The sequence below is a fragment of the Struthio camelus genome, chromosome 2 (assembly GCF_040807025.1).
Source record: "Struthio camelus isolate bStrCam1 chromosome 2, bStrCam1.hap1, whole genome shotgun sequence".
Classification (NCBI taxonomy): domain Eukaryota; kingdom Metazoa; phylum Chordata; class Aves; order Struthioniformes; family Struthionidae; genus Struthio; species Struthio camelus.
In genome coordinates, this window is record NC_090943.1 from 130906640 (window position 1) to 130929994 (window position 23355).

At 39.7% G+C, this 23355-nt stretch overlaps 1 protein-coding gene across 1 annotated transcript in view; it reads left to right on the forward strand.

The window, feature by feature from the left end:
• NCOA2 (nuclear receptor coactivator 2) overlaps positions 1 to 23355 on the forward strand; it is a 195993-nt gene that overhangs the window by 119824 nt on the left and 52814 nt on the right. Inside the window, 1 exon segment of the mRNA XM_068932536.1 lies at positions 19760 to 19863. Within this exon segment, the coding sequence (XP_068788637.1) occupies positions 19760 to 19863 (104 nt within the window).

A 23355-nucleotide genomic window follows, 5' to 3' on the forward strand; every position in this document is an offset into this window, starting at 1 on the left:
ATCAATTAAAGATATTTGGAAGATGTAACCCTTGCATGTGTTTTTGATCTTGATTTTGAGATGTTTTTAGTACTTGGGAGTATGAAGATGAGTTTCTTTGCAAAAGCTTGATTTTCTTCTGTGGACTTTTACTGTATTATCTTATAGTGATTGGGCAGAGATTTGTGGGTGTCCAGAGGAGATGAAAAATTGTGATTTTAGCATGAAAATGAAACAGCAGTTGTATTCATATAAATCCTAAGTGACTGTTTCTACTGGAGATGTGAGACCTGTGTTTCTACTGGATATGAGACCTGTGTTTCAAGCATCTTGGAAGAAAAACCCTTTCATTCAGTTTTATATTTATGGCATGAAAGTGGTATATAAAGGTGTTTATATGTTTATGTTATATGGTTGCGAAAGTGTAAGCTCTCCTGCTATTTGCTGCCTGTGTTAAGTCAATTAGAAGAATAGTAGTCATACATGTTCCAGATGTGTGTAAAGAGTACACAGATGTGTTCAAGCACCCAATTTGCACGTGCCTAATTAAAAAGGCTTGGCTTAGGGAAATGCAAGGACTGCTGGGAATGAATGTTCCTTTACATGCCAGACAACCAAGAAGCTATAATTTTATCTGAATATCTTTGTTAAGTACAATCAGTAAAATAGTGCCTGATTGATTTAGGATCCTGTATCTCATTTTTGAAAACTTCAGCATCTGAGACAGATTCGTTTAAGTTATATAAGCACTTCTGAAAATGATTTTGCATATCTGAAGACAGCAAATTCCGATAGCAAATGAAAGGAATTTGGATTCACTTCTTCCTCTTGCATTAGTTTGCAACCATTTGACCTGTTTCACATCAATCTCATTTGATTCCATATCTATAGTGGATCTTTTCCTTAAATTATATAATCTGACTGATTCTCTCATCATGTTAGTATTCTCTTTCTCATTATGTTTTTAGTTGCTGCATCCTCCTTTGGTTGATATTTTTTCCTTCTACGTATTAAAAAGGATAGCAAGATTAAACCTTTGCCCTTAGTTTAAAGCTCTTTTTATCCACCACGCTAACCTCAGTGTCAGCAGGTAAATAGCCTGCATTACGATAGCGGGGACTATTCATCTGTGTTTCACTGCTTGAATATCTCCTGGGCTCAGTCTTTGAAACCTCCTTTTCTTCATTAGCTCGTTGTACTTTTACCCTCTTTTCTGCGTATTGGGAATATACTGAAGGTGCATCATGTACCGGAGGACACAGAAAATCCCTGTAAGCTTCCTCAGCAGTTTCTCTAGCTAAGCGCAGCACCTTTGACCCCTTCAGTGGGAGTGCTGGAGAATGTGGCCTGACATAAAGTACAACGCATGGATTTTTTTCGCTGCTCCTCTGTGTTCCTTTTAAAATCCAGGTCTGCACCTCTTATCTTCCTTCTTCTAGTCTGCATGTCTTTCTGTTTCCTGGAGCCTTTTTAGGATGACATCTACCTGTCTTATTTAGATAAATGTACAGTGAGATATAACCCACCCAAATGCACTTCTAAGTATGTCAGTTCCATTTTCGCTCAGTGTCCAGCTTCCATATTTCACCAGTTGCGGACAAGGTTTTAAGTTCTGTATATTAAATTTACAGCAGTGCAATGAAGGGATATCAGGATGGTGATTATCAGTCTACCTGTTAACGTATGCTTCTGAGCTGTCAGATCTTGTTTGCAGCATAGCCTTACAGGACAGACCTTGGATAGAGTGAATCACCATGTGAAAGCTAAGCAACGTGGGGAGAAAGAGAAGTCATTGATGAAAAGAGACATGCAAGAGCTATTGGACCTGTATGAATTAAAAAAAAAGAAGTCTTGTTACTAATCATGTATGTCGTCTTTTTCTGGTTTCACACCTGATATTAAAACCAATTTTTGCTTCCCGATAGCAGTACTGCCTTGTAACCACTGGTTACCTCCAGCAGATATTCTGTTGTTGCTTCCAGAACCAGTATGCAAGGAAAATCACTGGCTAAGGGAAAACAACATGGTCTTAAAGCTGTAATGAAATGCTAGTTTGGTTTCTGCTACTTTTAATTTATCAGATCTGAATTCAGATTCATATTTCACAAGGTATTTAAGCAACTGTCTAACTTTAAGCACATGAGTAATCCCTGTTAAGTCAGTGGAACTACTTAGAGGTTTAAAGTTATGTGCATAAATATTTTACCAAGTCAGGGTATTAATACAAGAGAGCGTGTGTCGACATGTTTTTTGTTTTTTATTTTTGTTTTGCAAATATTTCAGTTGATTAATTTTACGTACGGTATGTATTAAGTAAATCATATTTGAGAGGTCAGGAGATTTAAAATTGGTGCCATTGTCTACATTAATTGGTAGTTTTGGAATCTTTTTTGAAGGAGTTCTGCATAGCTATTATGATTTATAGGTACTGTACAAGACTGATAGGATTTTAAGACTGAATTAAGTGTCAGAGGAATTTGTGCTGTGAAGCCAAGCAATGTATGCATAATGTTTACAAAAAATCTAATACTGAATTTGCTTTACTGTCTCCTCTACCTGCAACTGAGTGTGATTCAATGGAAATGGCTTTGATCTTCCTGTGTACAATGTAAAGCTTTTTGGCTAAATATCCAGTTATGTTGACTTTGCTACTTCCATGCCTCCAGAAAACTACAGATTGACTGAACAATTTAATCTATTCTGAGGTAATGCAAAATGTCAGGTTCTTTTCTGCCTCTGATGAAAAGTAGTCATTAGGCAGCAAACTCACCAAGTGTGAAATTTCACAGGTTTTGCTTATTTTACTGGGGTTGCGCATCATGCAAACTAGTGGGCTTAGGCTTTTGTTTGCGTACAAGTTGAGACGCTTCAACTATACTAATAGTTTTCTGTGGAAGCAGCAAGAAAATTTTACTAGTGTGACTTAGGAGAGAACTAGCTGAAGGCACCGTTATGACTTATAGCTGTGTCTGCACCAGGCTCAAGCCTGTTATTCAGGAAGACAAAAATAAACCTGAAACTTAATGAAAATTGGGACGGCAGTGTAAAATCTGTGCAAGTAACAGGATTTAGTGGATTGTTGAGTAGTTTTTTTTTTCCTCCTTTAATCACAGTTAGAATCATATCTGCTGTTTTAGAATAGTTAACAGCCTTGTTCCCCAAAGTTAATGAGACCGTTTACTTGTCATCTGATTAGGAGATTTAAGTCAATTTTGTTACTATTTATTTTTCCTAAGAACAATAACAGAGTGGAAATAAAGATGTTGATGCAGAGGCTGCAGACTACCACTCATCTGCTAGGAACCAGGCCACTGGTGAAAACGGTGGTTCAGCCCTTCTCTACTCAGCCCTTGTCCCAGCTGTGAATTCCTCTTCCCTCTTGGACGCTGGCTCTCACATTTATGAGGTTGCGTGGGGCATTTGATCAGTGTTTTGGATTTGGCTGGTCTGGGGAAGGAGAAGAGACATAACCTGCCCACCTGGCCATGGTGGGGCTGAGAACCTGCCGTGACTGACACATGGTTTAGCCTGTGCAGTTACTCTAGTTGTGTTAGGCGTCACTGGCAGACAGTAACAACAAAACGTGTCCTGTCACTGCCTTTCAACTTGCAGTGTTGGAGGACTTCAGTTCTAGTGATAATTTTCTTGAGTTTTAAACTGGAAAGCTAAACTTTGTCTCCAAGTTTTGGCTCACAGTTGAAGAGAAACTGAATCTTAACTCAATAGCTCTTAAGATAGTCATGTTTTTTATAAATACTAATTATTGGCAGGTATTACAGGAAAACTTGCTTGTTTGTTTTGCATCCTGCTTGTATTTTACTTTTCTCTGATCTTTTTCTATTTTTTTTTTTTTAGTAACTTCTAAGTGACTAAGAGAGAAAATCATTCAAAACTAGTGGAGCACGAGAATAAAGTATTTTCAAGATAGAAATCTACCCTCACTTTTTATCCTGTTGTGCTGCAGGTTGTTTATTATATGCTGTGTGGCTGCAAAGATAGTTGCGATCCAAGAGGTCTGCGTTACTAATGTCATAATTTGGGGAATGCTACAAAGGACTGAGGTTGTTCTGCTATATTTAACATGCTTTTGGGGATATATCTAAAAGTGTTGCCTCTTTGATCTTTGTAGGAATATTTTCATAAAAGTTTTTGTTACTTTAATATCTAACAATCACGGAATGTGTTTTTTACTTGTGGAAGAGTAGTAAAAATGTACTGAATAAGAAAGATGGAGACATTTCTTCATGAAATTTAGGATTTTGGAAGCTGCCCTCTTTTCACTGTTAATAGATCTGTTAGGGTGCATTTAAATTGTCACAGAATCACAGAATGGTTGAGGTTGGAAGGGACCTCTGGAGATCATCTAGTCCAACTCCCTGCTCAAGCAGGGTCACTTCACCTAGAGCACGTTGCCCAGGATCATGTCTAGACGACTTTTGAATATCTCCAGCGAAGGAGACTCCTCAACCTCTCTGGGCAACCTGTTCCAATGCTCAGTCACCCTCACAGTCAAGAAGTTTTTCCTCATGTTCAGAAGGAACTTCCTGTGTTTCAGTTTGTGCCTGTTGCCTCTTGTCCTGTCGCCGGGCATCACTGAGAAGAGTCTGGCCCCATCCTCTCGACACCCCCCCCCTTCAGATACTTGTACACATTGATGAGATCCCCTCTCAGTCTTCTCTTCTCCAGGCTGAACAGGCCCAGCTCCCTCAGCCTTTCCTCTTATGAGAGATGCTGCAGTCCCTTTGTCATCTTAGTAGCGCTTCACTGGACTTGCTCCAGTAGTGCCACGTCTCTCTTGTCCTGGGGAGCCCAGAACTGGACACAGTACTCCAGGGGAGGCTTCATCGGGGCTGAGGAGAGGGGGAGGATCACCTCCCTCCACCTGCTGGCAACACTCTGCCTAATGCACCCCATTGGCCTTCTTGGCCACAAGGGCACATTGCTGGCTCCTGGTCAACTTGTTGTCCACCAGGACTCCCAGGTCCTTCTCTGCAGAGCTGCTCTCCAGCAGGTCAACCCCCAGCCTGTACTGCTGCATGGGGTTATTCCTTCCCAGGTGCACCTTTGTTGAACTTCAGGAGGTTCCTCTCCGCCCACCTCTCCAGCCTGTCCAGGTCCCTCCGAATGGCAGCACAGCCCTCCGGTGTGTCAGCCGCTCCCCCCAGTTTAGTATCATCAGCAAACTTGCTGAGGGTGCATTCGTGTCCCTTCCTCCAGGTCGCTGATGAATACGTTGAACAATACTGGACCCAGTATTGAACCGTGGGGGACACCGCTAGCTACAGGCCTCCAGCTAAACTCTGTGCCACTGATCACACTGAATGTTTTAAAGTACAGTTTTCCTTTTGTAGCTTGTCATGTAATTTCTCATAAATAGTAGAGTCACTAAATCTCACAAAACTGTTTTAGCACTTTATTTTACTTTTTTTCTGAATTTATAGAAATTTAGGCTTGCATCCAGCCCTGCAACGTACGAACTAAGCTCCCAAGTCTGATGTTTCCCACCAGCTGCTGTATCTTCAGAGGTGTCTGGTGAAGGAGAAATAGTAATCTTAGGTACTAAAGAAGAATTTGAGTCTTAATGTTTGTATTTGCAGTCTCTGTTATACTTGGAAAGTGTGTAGTATGAAAGGCACTGACTTGTGAACACCAGGACTTGCTGTGTGCTTCGCATGAGCGTATGCAATGTGCTTCACATGCTGCAAGTAAATGAAGAAGGAGACTGGATGTTAACTTGACTGTCTCTGTGGAGCCTAATTTATGGAACAGCAAATTAATTTACTGAGAGTAGAGATGGTACTTCAGTCAAAATAAGATCATCTATTATAAGGAACCTGGCTTTTGTTACACAGCTTTTATCTTTTCTTTTTAACGATTGCAGCCTGAAAAATGATCATATAATATTTACTCACAATAGGGTGCAATGCCTTTTATACCATGTTTGAATCTTGAAAACTTGTGGATTGCCAGCACATTAAAGGAGTATTAATCAAAGGCTGCTCTGTGTTCAAACTGGAACCAAGATATTTACATCTGTTTTAAGTTATGCATTTTGTTATTTCTGTAAAAGATTGTGTATATGGGCAACTATGCATTTAATGAGAAACAAGGGTCCATAAACATGAAATGACTGAGGAAATAAATTGCAACTACTTCTTTCAGCTGTTTCTATACAAACCCATAGTGTGGAACTGGGGAAAAAAAAAAAATAAACTGAAGATTTAAGGATGATATGGAAGAGGATCATTTATTTGCTCTGTTGTGTACAGTTGTTGAGCTTTTAGTGAATGTCCTTAGACAGATGGTTCAACAGCCAAGGCATAGATGCCTTCTGTTTCCAAGTGTATTGGCACCTCTCCATGTATTTCACAAGACAAGGGTGCTGTAGCGGGTGCACTACAACACACGCATGCCTACTCTTGCCTACCTCTGAAAGCAAACCACTTTCCTCTACAAATTTGATTTCATTTTCTTAAAAGAATGAAGCGAGGTCAGAGCAAATGTCAGGAAGAAGGTGGGCAGAGAAAAGGGCATAAATAAATTTAATTTCTGTTAAATATATCAGAGTGGAAATAATTGTAGCTACTCCATAACTGGAGATGCTCCAGATATTGCTGTGTTACCTGAAATAGTATCCGAGTGGCTATTTGGAAGGAGCCGCAGTGTAAGTACCTCTGTATATTTAGGTTCTATTCATCTTGAAGCGGAAAGGCATTTCCCTGCAAACCTTGCTTTGGTTACAGGCGCAAAGCAAAGGGGAGCTATGCAGCGTGCCTGCCGCGTGGGATTCCTTAATAGGCAAAGACAGGATACGCTCCAGTAGCTGGGCTCTACAGCCAGAGTCAAATCAGACCGGAGGTGCAAATTCTTAGTAGAGAGTTATTTGAAAATTGGAGCAACTTAATGAAGAATTAGGTGGGTTCTGTGGCACATCAGCCCTCCCAGTCGGGTTTGAATGTCTTTTAAAGTATATGTTGCAGTTCAGTGGAAATTCTTGACGTGACACAGAAGTCACTTAATGAAACCTTTTGGCTTGCATTGCAGCAGAGATCAGACTAGACAATTATAGTAGTCCCTTGTCATTTTAAGACGCGTGGGTATGAAAGGAACTAGCCTTTTACTGGTTACTTTTTCTTCTGAGGCACAATTTCCTAGAAAGACTTGGAACAACCTACCAGTTCCCATGATCTTTCTGAGAGATACGTCTTCCCGAGATAGGTTATTTTCTGTCAAATTAGGTCTGGGACTGTGTTCAACATAAAAAAGGAAGTGTGTTTAAATATAACAATTGATTCATTTAGAAATGAGAGAGAGGAGGAAGAGATGTCAAGGTTGTAAATTCTAAATATAGATTGGAGAACTCGGAGGGACCCTCATTCAGATGTTTGATTTGTTTTGTTTGTTTTGGTGTTGGGTGGAAAACATAGAGGTATTTAGTGCCAATAACATAGTATTTTTTCCTATCTTCCTTCCCTTTTACCAGCCCTTTTTTCCTCTGCAGTTTGGAGAAAATATTTGAATATTTCAGTTTATTTTTCTATCTTTACTTATTTCTTACCATTCCCCTTGATTTTTCTGAAAGCAGTGCTCCCTGTCAGTAGCTGTCAAAAGTGGTATTTCATGTAGAATAGATTTTCTTTCTCTCTTTCTCCCTTTTCTCATGAAGGGCTTTGTTTTTCAGCCTGTGCTGTGTTTTCCCTTTGCTCCTGTACTTTTCCTTTAATAATTCTCCTGCATTTTGATTTTCACTTCTTCCTCAGTTGTTACTCTCCTTGCCGTCAGTGCAGCTCTAGCCATAGTTTTGGGACCAGCATCACCGTACTTGCGACAGTTTTATTCCACTTATTGTTGTCTCTGTGCTACTCTTGCTGGACGGTATTTTTTTTCCCTTAGTGCTGCAACAAGAAATCATCAAATAATTTTATAGAATGTGGTAAAACTTGCTAACAGGTTGTTGAGTGTTACAGTGATCAATACGGAGAATTACTGTGATTACTGTTAGGCTTGTAAGTTAAGTCGCTATCTGTCTAGCTGCTGGAGAGTTTGATTCTTAACTGGACATTATAATACAGCTTGTTGGGCCATTACAGTTGATGTTGAAAATACAATTAATGTTTGCAGTTGGCAATCTAAAATGTAAAGATGCCCTGTAAGCTTTTTTTCGTGCTTGCTGTATATCAGTGAAAGAGGTAGGGAGGCCAGTCCATAAAACCTTTTTCTTGAATATAACTGAGGACGACTATTTGCTTTTTTCGTTCACTGTGAGTTATTTGCGAGAATACTGTTCTTTCCTTTAGCTTTGTCACGTTTGTGGAAGTTGTCATTATTTCTTTCTTTGAAGCGCTGACAAGAGGACATACATCCTTTATCTCAGCAGCTCAAAACCTTTCCAAAGGTGTGGTTTTTTGGTTTGTTTGTGCGTTTTTGGTATAAGGACTTTGGCCCAGATTTACAAAAGGACTTAGAATTTAGATACGTAGATCAAAAAACGTTGTCTTCAGAAACTTCTCACAAAGCTACAGGGATTAAAATGTTTGGGCTGAGACGGACCCAGGATCCTGTGTGAAATAACAGCTGTAGTTTGAAAGGCGGCACCTGATTGTACTCTGATGGGGTGAAATGAGGGGCCACCCCCGTTTCTTTTTGCGAGCAAATAAGTAAATTGCTCATGTCAGGAGAAGGTCCCGGATTACGGATTCTGATCCGATACGCGGGCTTTGCTGCAGACCAGAGTTACGAACCTTAGTCCCGAGGAGAGGCGTGATTGCAGGCAGACCTTAACTCTTCAGCATTTGCTGGCTTAGGCCACTTCTTGTTTGGTGTACTCGATGTTACGAACGCTGGCCTGAGGCACCTCGCTCCCCCCTGCACTGCATGAGCAGCGCAGGGCTGCGGAGGAGGAGCAGCGGAGAGGCTGCAGAGATCGCTGCAGCGGTGCCCACCACCACCACCACCACCACAGGCTCCCTTCCGAGCGAGCTGCTAGTCACCAGTGATTAAAAGACATTCGTTTTTAAGGCAGGTCGAAGTTTCTTGGCAGAGGACGGTTGATACAGCTCACTAAGAAAGCAGGTAAAGTACAGCTCCTTGTGTTCCCTTATTTTTCTGTTGATGCTGTGCTTGTGAATTATGCTGCCATGTAAGTAAGAGTGGGTGCTGATCCCAGAGACTACTTCATCGCTCTGAAATGGAGAACTAGAGACCCTGACACCAACTTAGGTTGCGAGTATGGTTCAGTCTGTTGAAGGGAGCCCGTTTTTAGCTATGCGTTTCATTAGCAGGCCTTCCAAAATCAGACTGAATAAATTAATATATGTGAACATTGAGGAAGATTAAGAGCGGCTTTGTCTGGAGGTACATCTTAGCAACAAGATACACCAAACTTGTCTGGAGTAATGAAAAAAATTCCTTCATTTTAAAGACTATCTTGTACAGTGCCACGTTAATAGTCAGTAACTCCCTTCCAACAGCCATTGTGTATTCCTGATGCACCTGAAGTAATGTAGCCACCGTTAAAGTAGATGAAACGAATCTTGCACACCTAGTTTCATAGAGGATGTGCGTTAAAAATTTTCCTTACGTAACTGAAGTGCAAAAATAAGCAGGTTCTTTTAGGAAGCTTTTGTTTTTCCTTCTGCTCTCCTTACAGTAATAAGAACATTTCTGTTTCTCTAATTCACGTAACTGTTTGGCTGCGGCCTGCGGTGATAGGCAAGACAAGCAATGAGGGGGGCCCCAGCCTCTACTTCTGAATCCTGAGCTATTGCAGGAAGAAAACTTAACTTGTCCTTAATCATTTAGAGCTTTTTCTTAAAAGATCTGTCTACTCTAATCTGGGCTGTTAGAAGAGCAGGAGCCCTGTTATCCATGTTAGCATGGACACGTTAAATTAAGCTCGTTTCTGTTCTTCCTTAGCTGTCTTCAATTATCTGTGCTCCGTTCTGGCCTACTCTTTATTAGGGAAACTTTTTTCTCTCATGAACGTCCTAGGGAGCCCACGAGCCGTCTTTTTTTTTTGTTTGTTTTAGTGCGCCATATTAGGTTTCTAGAAAACTTTGCAGTCGTCTATGGCAATTTGTGCTTTGCATGTTGTTGGGAATGATTTAGTGTGTCGCAGAGATTTATCATTAGCATCCTAAAATAGAGAAGATATTTTGTAATCATGGTGATGTGGCACTTGAAGAAAGGCAGTCATCTGTTTCCTTTTAACAGTTGGTTGAGTACATAAGAGGCTTCAAGAAAAGGGGGCTGGCTAGATTAATATTCTTTTGCAGTATGTTATTTTGGCCTACGTTTTGGAAACCTATATGTTTAATTAGCTTGGCAATTGTGGCTGCAGATTCTAGCCTAAAGAGCATTAACCCTTGTATCTTTATTTTCAGAATTCTACCTGTGTTTTCATGTTTCGAAGGGCTGACTTGAGAGCTGTTAATATTTGTGAAAGCAATATATTGTTTCTGAGACAGTGATGGAGCCCTGTTTTCAACTAAATTATCCCATATTGCCATACTTCTTGTCAATGAAAACGTCAGGTCAGCCAAAACGTTAAAGAACGTTGGGCTCTCTGCATTTAGACGTTCATATTAACACTGTTTTTAGAAATGAATTATCAAAACAAGATGAGGTTACTCATTAAGTAAAAATGTAACACTTATAAAATTGTAAATGCCAAAAAACACAGTAAAACGTTCAGTCCTAATTCAGTGCATGCCAAAGAAAATAATTACTTTGTTAAATTGAGTGATGCAGAGGTTAGTTAGCTTGGTGCTCTCTTTTGAAATTCAGCCAGATCGATGTAACAGATTTTAAGTTAGCAGTGGCGAATGGATAGCATTTGCTGTCGTGCATGTTTGCATGGGTATTTTGAAGTCATCTAAATACCTGCAAAGACAAAACTGTTTTCTGAATGTGTGTGCGTGCGTGTGTGTGTGTGTTCAAGTACATATATGTATTTGAATCCAGAAGGATGTTCCAGAAAGGGTAAGCAGTGACTGATTGAACTGATGGTATTTTTGGGTAAGGCATTGCTGGCCAACTTACTTGACTACTTGATATGTGCTCTTTTGTTGTCTAAGTAAGTATTGCATCTTAGGCACTTTTAAAATACCCTGAATTAGAGCACAAACACTCAGATATGTGAGATTGTATCAGTTACTACACTTTCCGGGGAAGTGCAAATACAAAAAATAACAGCATTTAGAACAGCATATTAAGCCTGTGAAAGTTAGAAACTCTCGGCACTGTTCTGGATTTTGGCCTTTTGATAGGGAAGTCATCCAGGCAGGCAGCATCTTTGATGATTCATTTATTAATGCTCTTTCTCTAGACGGGCAATAGACAGTGTAAAGCTAAGGTTAGTGGCCTTTTCTGGAGAAAAGAGAAAGAATGTAGATTTATGCATGCGTGAGCGTGCATGTGAACACACACACACACACAGATGATGTGTTGATTTGCAAATTAAACACATCCTTTCATTTCGTTTAAAAGCATACACTGAGTAACCTCAAACATTTTAATAAACTCAGAGCAATCTAAAAATTCTGCAGTAGCAAAATAACATCTTCTTATACCTTTCTACTACTTTGCAAAACCTGGGGGAAAAGATCAGTGCTGCAACATGTCCAGGGGGTCAACAGATGAAGGTTGTGATGGAAACTTAATTCCAAGTTCAAGAGATCTTTATGATAAACAACTCTGGGGTCGCAAAGTGCTAGTTTGAAGTCACTCCACTGTTTACAATGAGGCATTGGGTGAGAAATGATTTCTGGATCCAGGGTTATTTTAAGTCTTGGTTTAGATGTCACTTAAATAACGAGATGCTAGTTGTCCTACTGTGTCTTTACTGATAAATAAAAATATTAGAAGTAATCTCAGCAGGGAAGTTATTTTGCTTGCTTTGTTGTTTTGCATTTTACTGCGTGTTGGGATGGATCAAGTCACTGAGGACTCGGGGTCCTGGTTAGGCCACACTTGTTCTTCAGCTCCTTTTCAGTCACCAGGAAACGGGCTGTAATTCTGGGATTTACTTCAGTTCTCAATCCTAGCAGTGTGTAATAGAAACAAGAGACATCACGAGGCCATCCTAGGTTTGAGTAATCCCTGTGACTGCATTAAAGAATTTTTCTGCAAAAAATGTTATTCCTGTCAATAATTTTGTCACTTTTAGTTGCCATTAAATCCAAGACTTAGGAATCTGTAGAGACGCTATTTAAGTGTATTTAGAGAGGGCCAGACTCAGCCCTGACCCCAGCAGAGTCCAGTACTAGCAGCGTGGCAGCCCTTTACCCCCGACTGACCGTGTGTTTGGGTGCTCACTTGTGGGTGGAAGGAGGGAGGCAGTTTTGCAGTTGCCTTTCCTTCTTCCCTGGTAAATCACGCCCGCCTTTTACGTACACTTGGGATGAAGTTTCACTTGCAAGATAATTGCTGCAATTGCAGAAAGCATTTTTTCCTTTTTTAAATTAAAAGCTGAGGCTCAAGAGAGAGACTGCTACTTTTCATAATTATGAACAAAAAAAATAAAAAAACAGGGATCACAGATATCATGACGCAAAAAAGAGGCAAAATGAGAGTGGGGAGAGAAGAAATTGAGGAAAAGGTATTAAAATGCATACTATGCAAAAATACATATGGAGATACTGAGCTCTTTCTGTCCAGGAGTTAATTTTTCTTCTTGAAAAATTGAATTTCATGATTTTTGTTCTTGATGGCCTTATTCTCTTCCGGTTTCCCCCTGAGTTGGGGGAGAGTATTTCCCGGGCAGCGCTTTCAAAAGAAGTTGTACAGGGTGAAAAAAACACTGACTTGGACAAAGCGGAATGATGGAGAAACGTCAAAAGAATAGAATTAAGAGAAAGAAAACTATTGTTAATTGTGTGTATTATTAATTCAGTTTGTTTCTATTCCGAAGCCCAGGAGGGTTTTGTAAGTGCTAACTTCACTTCAGAATTTGTGCAGATTTTAAACATTGGCTGCTGTTGCTGAATTTTTTGAGATCAGGCATCACCCGTGGCTTGAAAAGGTGTTTGGCTATATTTGGTGCTTTTGTGCGGCTGCGAAGCTTTTTGTAGCGTTAATACCGTATTGATGCCTCTCTGCTTAGGGAAGGTGGGGCAGGTATCCGCGGGACGGGGGAGCAGTTGCGCCACGTTCCAGCTGCGAATACTGAGAAGCAGCCCGTACAGCGTTAGAAAGTGCTATTCCCCTTGCGTGAATATTAAAGCTTACCGCTTTCAGGTGTCTTTCAGCTTAATCCGCGGGGTCCCTTAGCTATTGGAGCGTTGGTGCCTGACCGGCTCGGGCGGGAGCCGGGCCTCCTTGCGGCGGGGGAGCTGGGCAGCGCCTTGCTCTCCGCCGGCTCGCGCCGATTAAACGTGCCTGGAAAAAGTGCAGCTGTGCTTTTTTAATATGCACTGCAGGAGATTTCAGCAGCCTGGTGATATATCGTGCGTTAATGTTGAGAAGATAAACACATTTGGAGAGCACAGGAAGGCCTTGTGTTTTTATGTTAGCAGAATGCTTCCTAATGAATAAGAACGTGCTGCTGGCTTCGCAGAGCCATATGGCAGCTTTTCTAATTTTAGTTCGGTGCAGATGCATAATTCTCCCTTGTTTTACCTCCTGAAACCTTCCTGAGATGTTGCGTAGTTTTTCCTATAAGACTCGATCTGTAGTTCCGGAGTGAAAAACGTGCTCAAGAGCCTAACGGCGCCCTTGCTCGGCGTGACGATGCAGCAGCCTCACTACCTAAGCGCACCGCAACCACCTCCCTTCCCTAAAACATTGGCTGACCTCGCTCATAGCGGTGGGGGAAGCTGGTCTTAAAACTGGTTACCGAGGTAGTTACTCTTTCTTAGACATTGATCTTTTGAAAAATTAGCTGGTTTCAGGGAGAAAACCCAACCTGTGTTGAGGCAGCGGGGCCCGGTTAACAAATGTGCGTATGGATATCGGGTTGCAGTTGAGCCCTGGCTTCTCGGGCTTCGAATTATGCAACTGCAAGATAAAACTCTTTTCCTTGTGGTTAACCAAGCATCAAAATAACTTAGACGTTCTTCACTGCTTTGCTTCATCATATGTGGCGTTTTCTGTGTTGTGATCCAAAACCACTCACGTTACCAAACGCAAGCTTTTTTTTTGGCTGTTTTTTTTCTTTTGTCTTGCTTTTTATTTTCTCAGGTTAATGCATTTGAAGGTACTTTTTGTGTGGCCCTGTTCATGGTAATAGCTTTCTGTCCACGGCTGCAGGCAACATCATCATTTAGCAAGTCATACGCACATGTTATTAAATCTAATATTTAAAAGGGTAATATCTAAATATTGCTCATATGCTAATAATTGCATATTGGTAATATGCTAAAATGTAGGAGTTTAGCTATTAGTCTTTCTATTAAATGTTAACATTAGCTTCTGATATCACATCTGTCCCTGTCTTTGGCTAATTATATACTTTCACTATTGTCTTGTTTGTTTGTTTGCATTTTCCTGTTACACAGTAAGTTAGGAGAGATCAGCAGGACTACACAGGGTAAATTCATTCGCAGATAGGAAGTCAAGACAAAGTAGTCCTCTAATGCATACAGAAAACGGAGAAGATGAGTTATTTTCAAGGTAGTTGCACTGTATAATGCAAATGCATGTTTAAACATATAGCATTTACAGTTACTTTCAAGTGATGTTGCTGTTATTGTTATATATTATAAGGGTCTTTCTTGAATCATACCGCTTTTTTGTGTGCAGAGCTAAACTTTATAGTATCCCTTATTATAAGTGTCTTTGCTTAAATTTTTGGTCTGTGAGCATATACGATTTTAGATGGCTGTGACATTTCAGTAGTGACTCCAGAAAATTAACAAAGCCTATGAATTATACGAGGCGTCTGAGAAAACCTGTTTCAAGTAGTACTGGATTATATAGTCGTTTCTCCCATTACCCTTTTTTTTCCTTCTATTGTCCTTCTCCCTCAACAGTTTTTAGACACACTGCTAACTGCTCTGTCTAATATTTCGCCTGCTTTTTCTTTTTGTTGCTCTTCTCCTGCAAAGGATCATACGTAATGCAAATCTTCTCTTTCGGAGTATGCCTCATCTTTTCACAGTCCCAAAAGAGGCTAAGGTTTTCTTCTTTATTTTGCAAGCAGAAATCTCATTAATTTGTACTGGATTCTGATTTTTCAGGAAGGATCAAGGGGGGATTGTTTCTCTAACCAGTTTCATGAAGGAAGCAGAAGTAAAGCACGGAAAAAGACAAAGAGATCTTTCAGAATTTCTCCTCTGGTCGCGACTGTACACCTGTAGGAACGTGGTGTTTTAACTAGGGCAGAGAAAACAAGACGCCAGTCGTTTTCACTTTTGATTCTTCTGTCAGCTGTCTAAAGAGAACCACCGTGTTTGAGTTGTGAGGTGGCAGAGTGATAGAGATTTAGAACGGTTTTCGAAGTTGAAACATAGCAAGAGACTTCAAATTATTGTCTTTGGCAAAAATTCCTCTGATTTAGGAATTCTTGTTAATCCAGTGTGATTTCGCAAAGGTTTGCCTTCAGAAGCTGGAATGAGCTTCAAATAAATCTCGACTCTTTCCCACTGATGAATTTGCCAGAAAACGTCTGTGGGTTTTTGCCGGACTTCTATATATCAATATAGGAAAGTAGATAGAGTTTACGGTCACTAGGAAAGTGCCCAATTGAAAATATTAGTATGTATGTTAGAGTATTGCCGTTTATACAAGTGTAAACGTATCCACAGCTGAAAACGTAAATTACACACATCACTCAAATGCTACATGTTTGGATGCACGTGTTCTTTGTACCTCTCTTAGGAGTACTCCTATTTTATTTATTTATTTATTTATTTATTTATTTAGCTCTAGGCGAAACTCTTGGTTGAGCAGACCTAACAATTATTTCATGTGCATTGAAGTTTATTCCACTTTAATTTAGATAAAATGCACTTGATCCCTGGTAGCCACGTTCGTAAGGATAGGCCCAGGTTCTAATTTATGCTCCCTCGCTGTTGAAACACTCAGGGTAGACGGCGAAGCTTAACCTCCAGCAGAGAAACCCTTTCACAGAGGTGAAGCGATGGGAAGCTCCTTTCTCCTCCTGTCACTTCCTGAACTACCATAAGGCTGTATTTCTTTCCGTACTAAGTCTCTGTTCTGTTTTTTCTGCCTTGCTTGCAAGCTGCCTTGTAACATTTTCCCCATGTTTCCCGTTTGAACAGTGTCATAGTTGTTCTAGGAGACAGCACGGCCGGATGGTGCAAGATCAGGCAGCCAGCTCCTGCTCTCCACGTTATGTGGCTCCAGTGGAAAAAAAACACGACTGTGGTTAGTCACAGTGTAATACCATCAATTCCCATGAAACTGGAAGGAAAAAAAAAAAAAAGACTTATGAGAGGATTTGCAAGGTTGGGCTTCTGCAGCTATTTTCTTAACCCCTAACATTCAAAAATCATTAATCTAGTTTAGAAATAATAAACTCTCTGTTCTTTTCATGTGTGTGTAGGACCCCTAGTGAACTTAAAAAAGATAGGGGTAGGAAAAAAAGGAAAAGTCAACTTGACATTTTCACAACATTACTCAACTCCAGAAGCTGGAACTGTAAGAAAAACACAAAAGACTTGTGATATAACTGTGAGTGTTGTCATCACTAGAACTCATGCAACAGTTTTGTTTTGTTTTTTCCTCCCAACCTTTCTACAACAAATTGTTGTTCTCAGTTAGCCCCATGACTGTATTGCTGAAGAAAAGACTTGCATTTCGAGACCTTCCCTGTGCCTCTCTGTTAGGCCAACACTGCTGACAGTGCTTGCTCTTGCTTTTCCGACTCTTCAAGGTGGGCTTTGTAGCTCAGTCAAAAACGGATAACTTGCTGCATAATTGAACGTTATTGGTGGCTGCAGCTCATGACATGACCATGAGCAGCTTCTGGTCCTACTTTTGTGAGGCTGTCTGAGGCCGTGGCTTCCTATACAATGCTGCTTAAATAGATGCACAGGGAACTGTGACCTGACTGTGTAGCCAGTTTTAAGCTCTCTGACCACTTACCTTCTTACACAGTTATTTTACAGATCCAATTACGAAGTCCACGATTTGGGAGCACTTGTGATTTATAACGCTTTTTAGAATGGCTAAACAAGTGTCATGCATAGTGTAGTGTATGTTGTCTTCATCAGTGACAGAGATAGGTAGGCAATGTTTATCCATGTATAATTTTCGTATTTTCTCTGTTTGTTGTACCTTTTTCTTAAGCAAGCAATGTTTTTGTTGGTCCTTTAGGGTTGAGCCCTAGAAGGAGGTGGTTAAGGGAAAAGGAAACAGAGATGTCAAATGGTTGTGATGGAAAGCTAGTGGCATAAAGGGAGGTGGTTAGGGATCAAAGGATCAAAATGGAGAAACAGGGAAGCGGCAGGGAAAGCAGCCACTTTCAGAGACTGGATATAAGGCTTGACAGATCTTTGGTCTGACATGGTATTGCAGTTTCCATGTTAATTACCAGTATAGTCATTAAAAATTTCCTTCTTTTTCTTTGCATAAAACTTTTCTTCTTGTTGAGTAGTGTTTATATGTATATGTTAATGATGATTTGGCTGAACTTTCTAGTTGTAACAGTCAAAAAAAAAAATCTTCAAAAAGTGTTTAGTACTATGTGAAAAACAATTGGTAAAAGTTTTCTTTGTAAATCCATTAAACCGGGAAAATACCCATCTATTGAATGTGTTTGCACACAGTGTAGAACATCGAACCATGGCTGTACAGTATCTGCAGTCCCTCCTTTCTAGTGCATGGAGTATAATCCCATATCCTCTGGTATTCAAGATGGTATAAATGGCTAAAGCAGCGATGATATGAAAGCAGGAAGATAGTATCCAAAAAGATGTAAGCTCTTCTATTGTAATATTTTGCAGTGTGAAAGCAGGGATCGCTTTATGATATTAGGAACAGATGGGAAACGAATAGCATTGCAGACTTTATTAAAAGCTCAATGCTATTTTTAGGATCTTTTAGAATTCTTTTAGAATTTTTAGAATATGTTTTCAGTATCGTATCATCGTGTGGCATCAGCTCTTCTATGCTGTAGCATGTGAAGGACTGCTTGATCTTTTTTTTCCTCCCCCACCTAATCTCTACCTTTCACAAAAAAGGCCTTCTGCAGTCCCCAGCTCAAGCCAGAATTATTTAATAGTATACTGGTGAGTTTAAGTGCCGGAGGAAGAGTTTATATTTTTCTCTGGTGTATTTATTTCAAGCAGATTATTCTAATCTTAAGTGATTTTAAATTATTCTATTAGTCTGAATAACATCTTCAGAACAGTTTTATTTCATCATTACTCACAGTGGTGTCACACTGTGTATGAATGTACCACAAGAAGCTAGACAGGATTTTCCTAACACTTTTTTCATGAAAGCGTGAAACCACAGAAGTCTAGAGTGAGGCGGTCGAAGTGACCAAAGCTTTATTGCCAGCAGGTGATACTGATATGAGGACATCCAAGGTTTCTGGGAAACGGTTCCTTTACTTGATGCCTAAGCACTGTCTCTGTGCACTGACCTCATAACCTCTGCCCAGCAAAGAGTTCAGAGGAACTTTGGCTGCAATCTTGCATGTCTACAGATAGTGGAGACTACTGTCCACTTGGATACATTGTAATTTATCTGACCGATGCTTTAGTTTTCACTAAAGGGGATTGTGCAAAGGCCGTTGGGTCCATCTTGATACATTCAGTAATTCCCACAATGAGTGGTCTTTTGGTTTACTGTTGTAGAAGGCATAAGTTCTTGTTGAGTATCATAAGTTCAGTGTGCTTTTCTGTTTATTCACATAACTTATTGCATAATATTTAAAATAAAAGCTTTAATGATTTTTAAAGTTCTGGATTGCAGTATAGCCCTTTTACATAAGTACTTGAAAAATAATAAAAGAATGTTGTTTTGAGAACAGAACTAACAACAAAAAATTACTCTTGTATTTTATTAACTTAAAATGAAAGAATGTATTTTGTATAGTATTTTAATTACTTGTCCCTTAAACACTGATATTGTTCTTGGAATAAAAAAATGAATACAGTTCATTACTTGATATGACTTATAAACCCTCTTGGTTTGAATGTTCTGGTATGTATGAATATTGCTTACATTTGGAGTTAAGTGTGATTTGTGATACGGTATGTCACATATTGTGGTGTTATACTCCAGAAGCCTTAAATCATTGTTTTCTTCCTTGCAATTTTTCAATTAAAGCACTTGAAATTGTGTGTATTTTAGTAACACTGGTAAATAGGACAGCATGAAGATTATGTGATAGTAAAAATGTGGGTGGAGGCATGGGAACAGAAATGAGCCTGCTGTTTCACAGTAATGAAACAGTAGATTGCAGACTTGCATTTTTCCTTCTAAATATAGCAATCATGGAAAAGTTGTGCAGCCATGAGCTTTGCTTACTGTTTTAGATCTGTCTTTTAAAACACCTTGATCCTGACTGTTACTCACTGCACCTTCATAAGGAGTCCTTGTCTTTTGCTAGGTATCGTGTCCTCTGATCTAGTAAAATATCTAGCAGAGAAACAGCTGAAATGATTTAATCTGTGTCATGAAACTGCAGAACTGAAAAGCAAATATACTGGCTATGCTTTTGTTGAATAATTATGGAAGATTATTTAATCTCATTTTCAGTATTGTTGCACTGTCACTGCTTAACAGCTAGTCACTATACACTGTGGACTCTTACTGTATCATTTAACTGGCACCGCTTTGTCATAATGCATAGTTCTCTTTCTTGCAGAAAAAGCAGCAGCAACTAATGAAGATGAAGTGCAAAAAGCAGATGTATCATCCACAGGTCAGAGTGTCATTGACAAGGACGCGCTTGGACCAATGATGCTTGAGGTGAAGAACATAAATTTCCTTTTTATTTAAGCCAATTCTGCTCCCCCTAGATGGTGAACAGTGTAATGAAATGAAGGAGGGCAGTTGGAGCGTGCTCTAAAAGAACGGGCAAGAGAGAGAAGCCATCGTGGCTGTTTAGCATTATGGCATTTATGAGCAGGTAGCATGTTTCCGTTGGGTTCAGTGAGGAAACGCTCCCTAACTTGGGGGTGGGAGGGAGAGAGAATTTGACTGCTTTATTTTGCAGACAGCTTAAGTGCTTCACTTGGTAGCAGTCTCCTATAGTTCGGGGTGTCTGTGCGTGCATCTTGTATTCATTCTAAACCGTGACGGATTGGAAGACCTGTTGTACTTAAACATTGACTTACAGATACAGTAGTGTACACATGAATAATACTTCCTCTGAAATTGCATGTCATTGCTATGCAGTTTTAACGATTTACCGTTTCAGCATTTACAGCATGACTCTTTTCTCTCTAGAGTATGAAAGTGATCTGGGAGAGCCTTACAAGATAGGTATTTCAGTTAGTTTAGCGAAGATTTCTGCCAGACTTTTAGCGCTGCTGTTTTGATATGAGACGAGGTTGCATGGTTAAAGCCTAGCTTCTAAATGTATTAATAATGATGTTGTGTCAGTATGTTATCTGGGATCGTAATGTCATGTGCTACTATCCTTTGGCACTACTGCTTCATCTGCTTAAGCTCGCTTGCAAACTGCTGATTCTCGTTCTGACTGTCGGCTTTATCTGGAAGGAAGAATAAATATTAGTTTAGATAAAATAAAACATAAAACTCTGAATCTAGCTAAAGGAACCAACTTTGGCAGATGTTTAATTATTCTGTCATTTCTGAATGTTGCATGAGTAAGGCACATGCGACATCAGTTTTAAGTATTTGCATTATTTTTCATGATTTGTTAGAAGAAAACATACTTTTCTGTACTACATATGAAATAAAGGCTTCCAAAACCATATTAGGAAGATTAAACAGGTTGGAGTGGAAACGTTCTCCTTTGAAAAGCTGGGGTAAAAAACGAATGGGTTCAATTTAATATTTATTATACATGCTCACTGAATTGAATGTTGTATTTGCTATCAAACAAGGTTAAACCTTCCATCTCTTACATTGCTACGTTAAAATTTATCTTCAAGTTCCTATTAATTTAACTGTAAGGATCTGTTTTAATCATGGGGAAAATAAGTTTTTTTTCATAGCTTATCTTACATGATTAGGTATCGTACCAAACATGACATGTAAAATCACCCTTCTGTTAGATTATTCCATTTAATTTATTTTTCCTTTACACTAAAATCATTTTGTTATTAACAATGAAAAAATGTGGGGCGAAATTAATAAACTGTGATCTGTTTGCCACAAGAAACTGAAAAGGACTGAAAGTTGCTAGATATTTGCTGTGGGAAGACTACAGATACTTTCTCTGTGTCTTTATCTCCTTAAGAAAATTAAGTTACTTCATCTTTACAAACGCCTTTACACACCCTCTTCAAAAACTTACTCTTTTTCCTTTGCCAAATGATAATAAAAATGGCAAAGGTGATGAACAGTTTAACAGTTTACTAGTTGATTTGGTTTAGGAATATAATTTTCTGTTAAAGACTGCAACTGAAGAATCCTCAGGCTAGTGGGTGTTTCTGGTTGAAGAAAGTGAGTAGAATTCATCCTATAGCTGCCTCTGAGGAATATTTTAACGTGTTTCTTGGTTAAGGCAGAAAAGTAGATATGAAGAGAGTGAGAAAATAGAGCTGAAACAGCTCAAAGAATACAACTTTATTTTCTGCTCCAACACATCATCAGTGTTATCTGCTGTCTTGTTTTCTCTCCCTGCATGTTGTCTAATATTCGTTCCCCTGTTGTACCCGTAGCTCTGAAGAAAGGTGTGCTGGCATTCATTATTGTTCTCGTTGTTAATTATAGTGGTATACATCTGGGAACGGAATTAAGAAATTAGTGCAAAAGTGGAAGCTTCTAAAAGATTTAAGTGGCTTGGTGCATAAACTTGCTTGAAAGCCTGCTGCTTTCCTAAAAGATTGATTTATTCTGATTTTTGTGTTTTGACTGGAAAGAAACGGGAATATGACATATAAGGCATGTTCCTCTTCCAGCCACAGTGTGGGCTTAGATGGCCACTGCTGTGGTCAGCTCAGGAAATAGTTGTGAGAGGACGGCATAGAGCACTTACTTGCCAAAGAAGTTGCTGCAGCAGGGAAAACTGCAGCAAAATGATTGTGGAATGCCAGTAACTCCAATAATTTTTTGCTTTCCGTCTCTGCCTTTGAAAATTTTCTTCTTCGGACTCGGATAAACATTTGCTATGGCTTTTCTTCGAACTGATGTAGGCTTGGACTGCTACCAGATAGAATGGCTTAGCCAAACGTGTACCTTTGTAGCAGCTCTAAAAGCCACGTCACTTCGTGGTGGGCCAGTTCAGAGAACTAATGTAGCTAAAATCTTATTTTTTTCTTAGTTTTCAGTTCCCTAGTCCAGCCCTTTGTATCTGCAGACATGCTACTGTTAGTACAGGGAACTGTCGCAGTGTAGGAGAGGGCTAACCCAAAGAGATCACATTTAGATTGGCTTCAAGCAGTGGTGAAATGCAGTCTAAGACACTAATCCATAGCAGAGATGCTGATGGGAGATAGTATTAGAGCCTCAATTAATTAAACCTTGTAAATCACTATTAGTTTAAATACTAGCAAGCAGAAAAATGTTGTGAAAAGCACACTGAAAGAGGGAAGCTCTCTAAGGAAAATGAATTCATAGGAAGAACCAAGAATGGCCAGAAACAAAGAGAAGGCAATGAAAAAAACAAAGTCAGAGATGATTAGAAACTGTAACAGTGAACAGGAGAAAGAGGACCTAGGTTATCTTAATTTAGAGGCAGTCAGGGAAAACATATACTTATGCATATCTACTTAAATATGCACAAGGGCCTTATCCAGCTGGGTTTTGAATATCTCCAAGGATGAAGGTTTTGCAACCTCTTCCCATATTTGACCACCTTCATGGTGAAAAAAAAAATTTTTTTTTTCTTACAACTACTTGGAATTTCCTGTGTTGCAACTTGTGTCTGTTGCCTCTCGTCCTTGCCCTGTGAACCTCTGAACAGAGCCTGGCTCTGGCTTCTCTGTGTCCTTCCATTAGTGGGTGTAGACAGAAATAAATAAGATCCCTCCCTCAGCCTTCTCTTTTGTGCTTTCTGGTTCTGCTAACTGCTCAGAGTAGTGTGCATCATTTTTGGATACATACCTGTAGCCTGAGCATTCGAGCAATGCCTGTTAGGACCATCGTAAGTTGTGTAGTGCGCAAGTTTGTTCATGCCAAAAAATTCCACGTGCCTGTGTAATTTGCCGTGTCAACTCCCCCTTGTTAGACTGCTCTGAAGTGAGCTGCGTTCAGGTTTAGTATGGATCCGCTGGCTTTTATTCCTGACAAATCATGGGTTACCACATGTTCTTGTTCTGATTTGTTTCT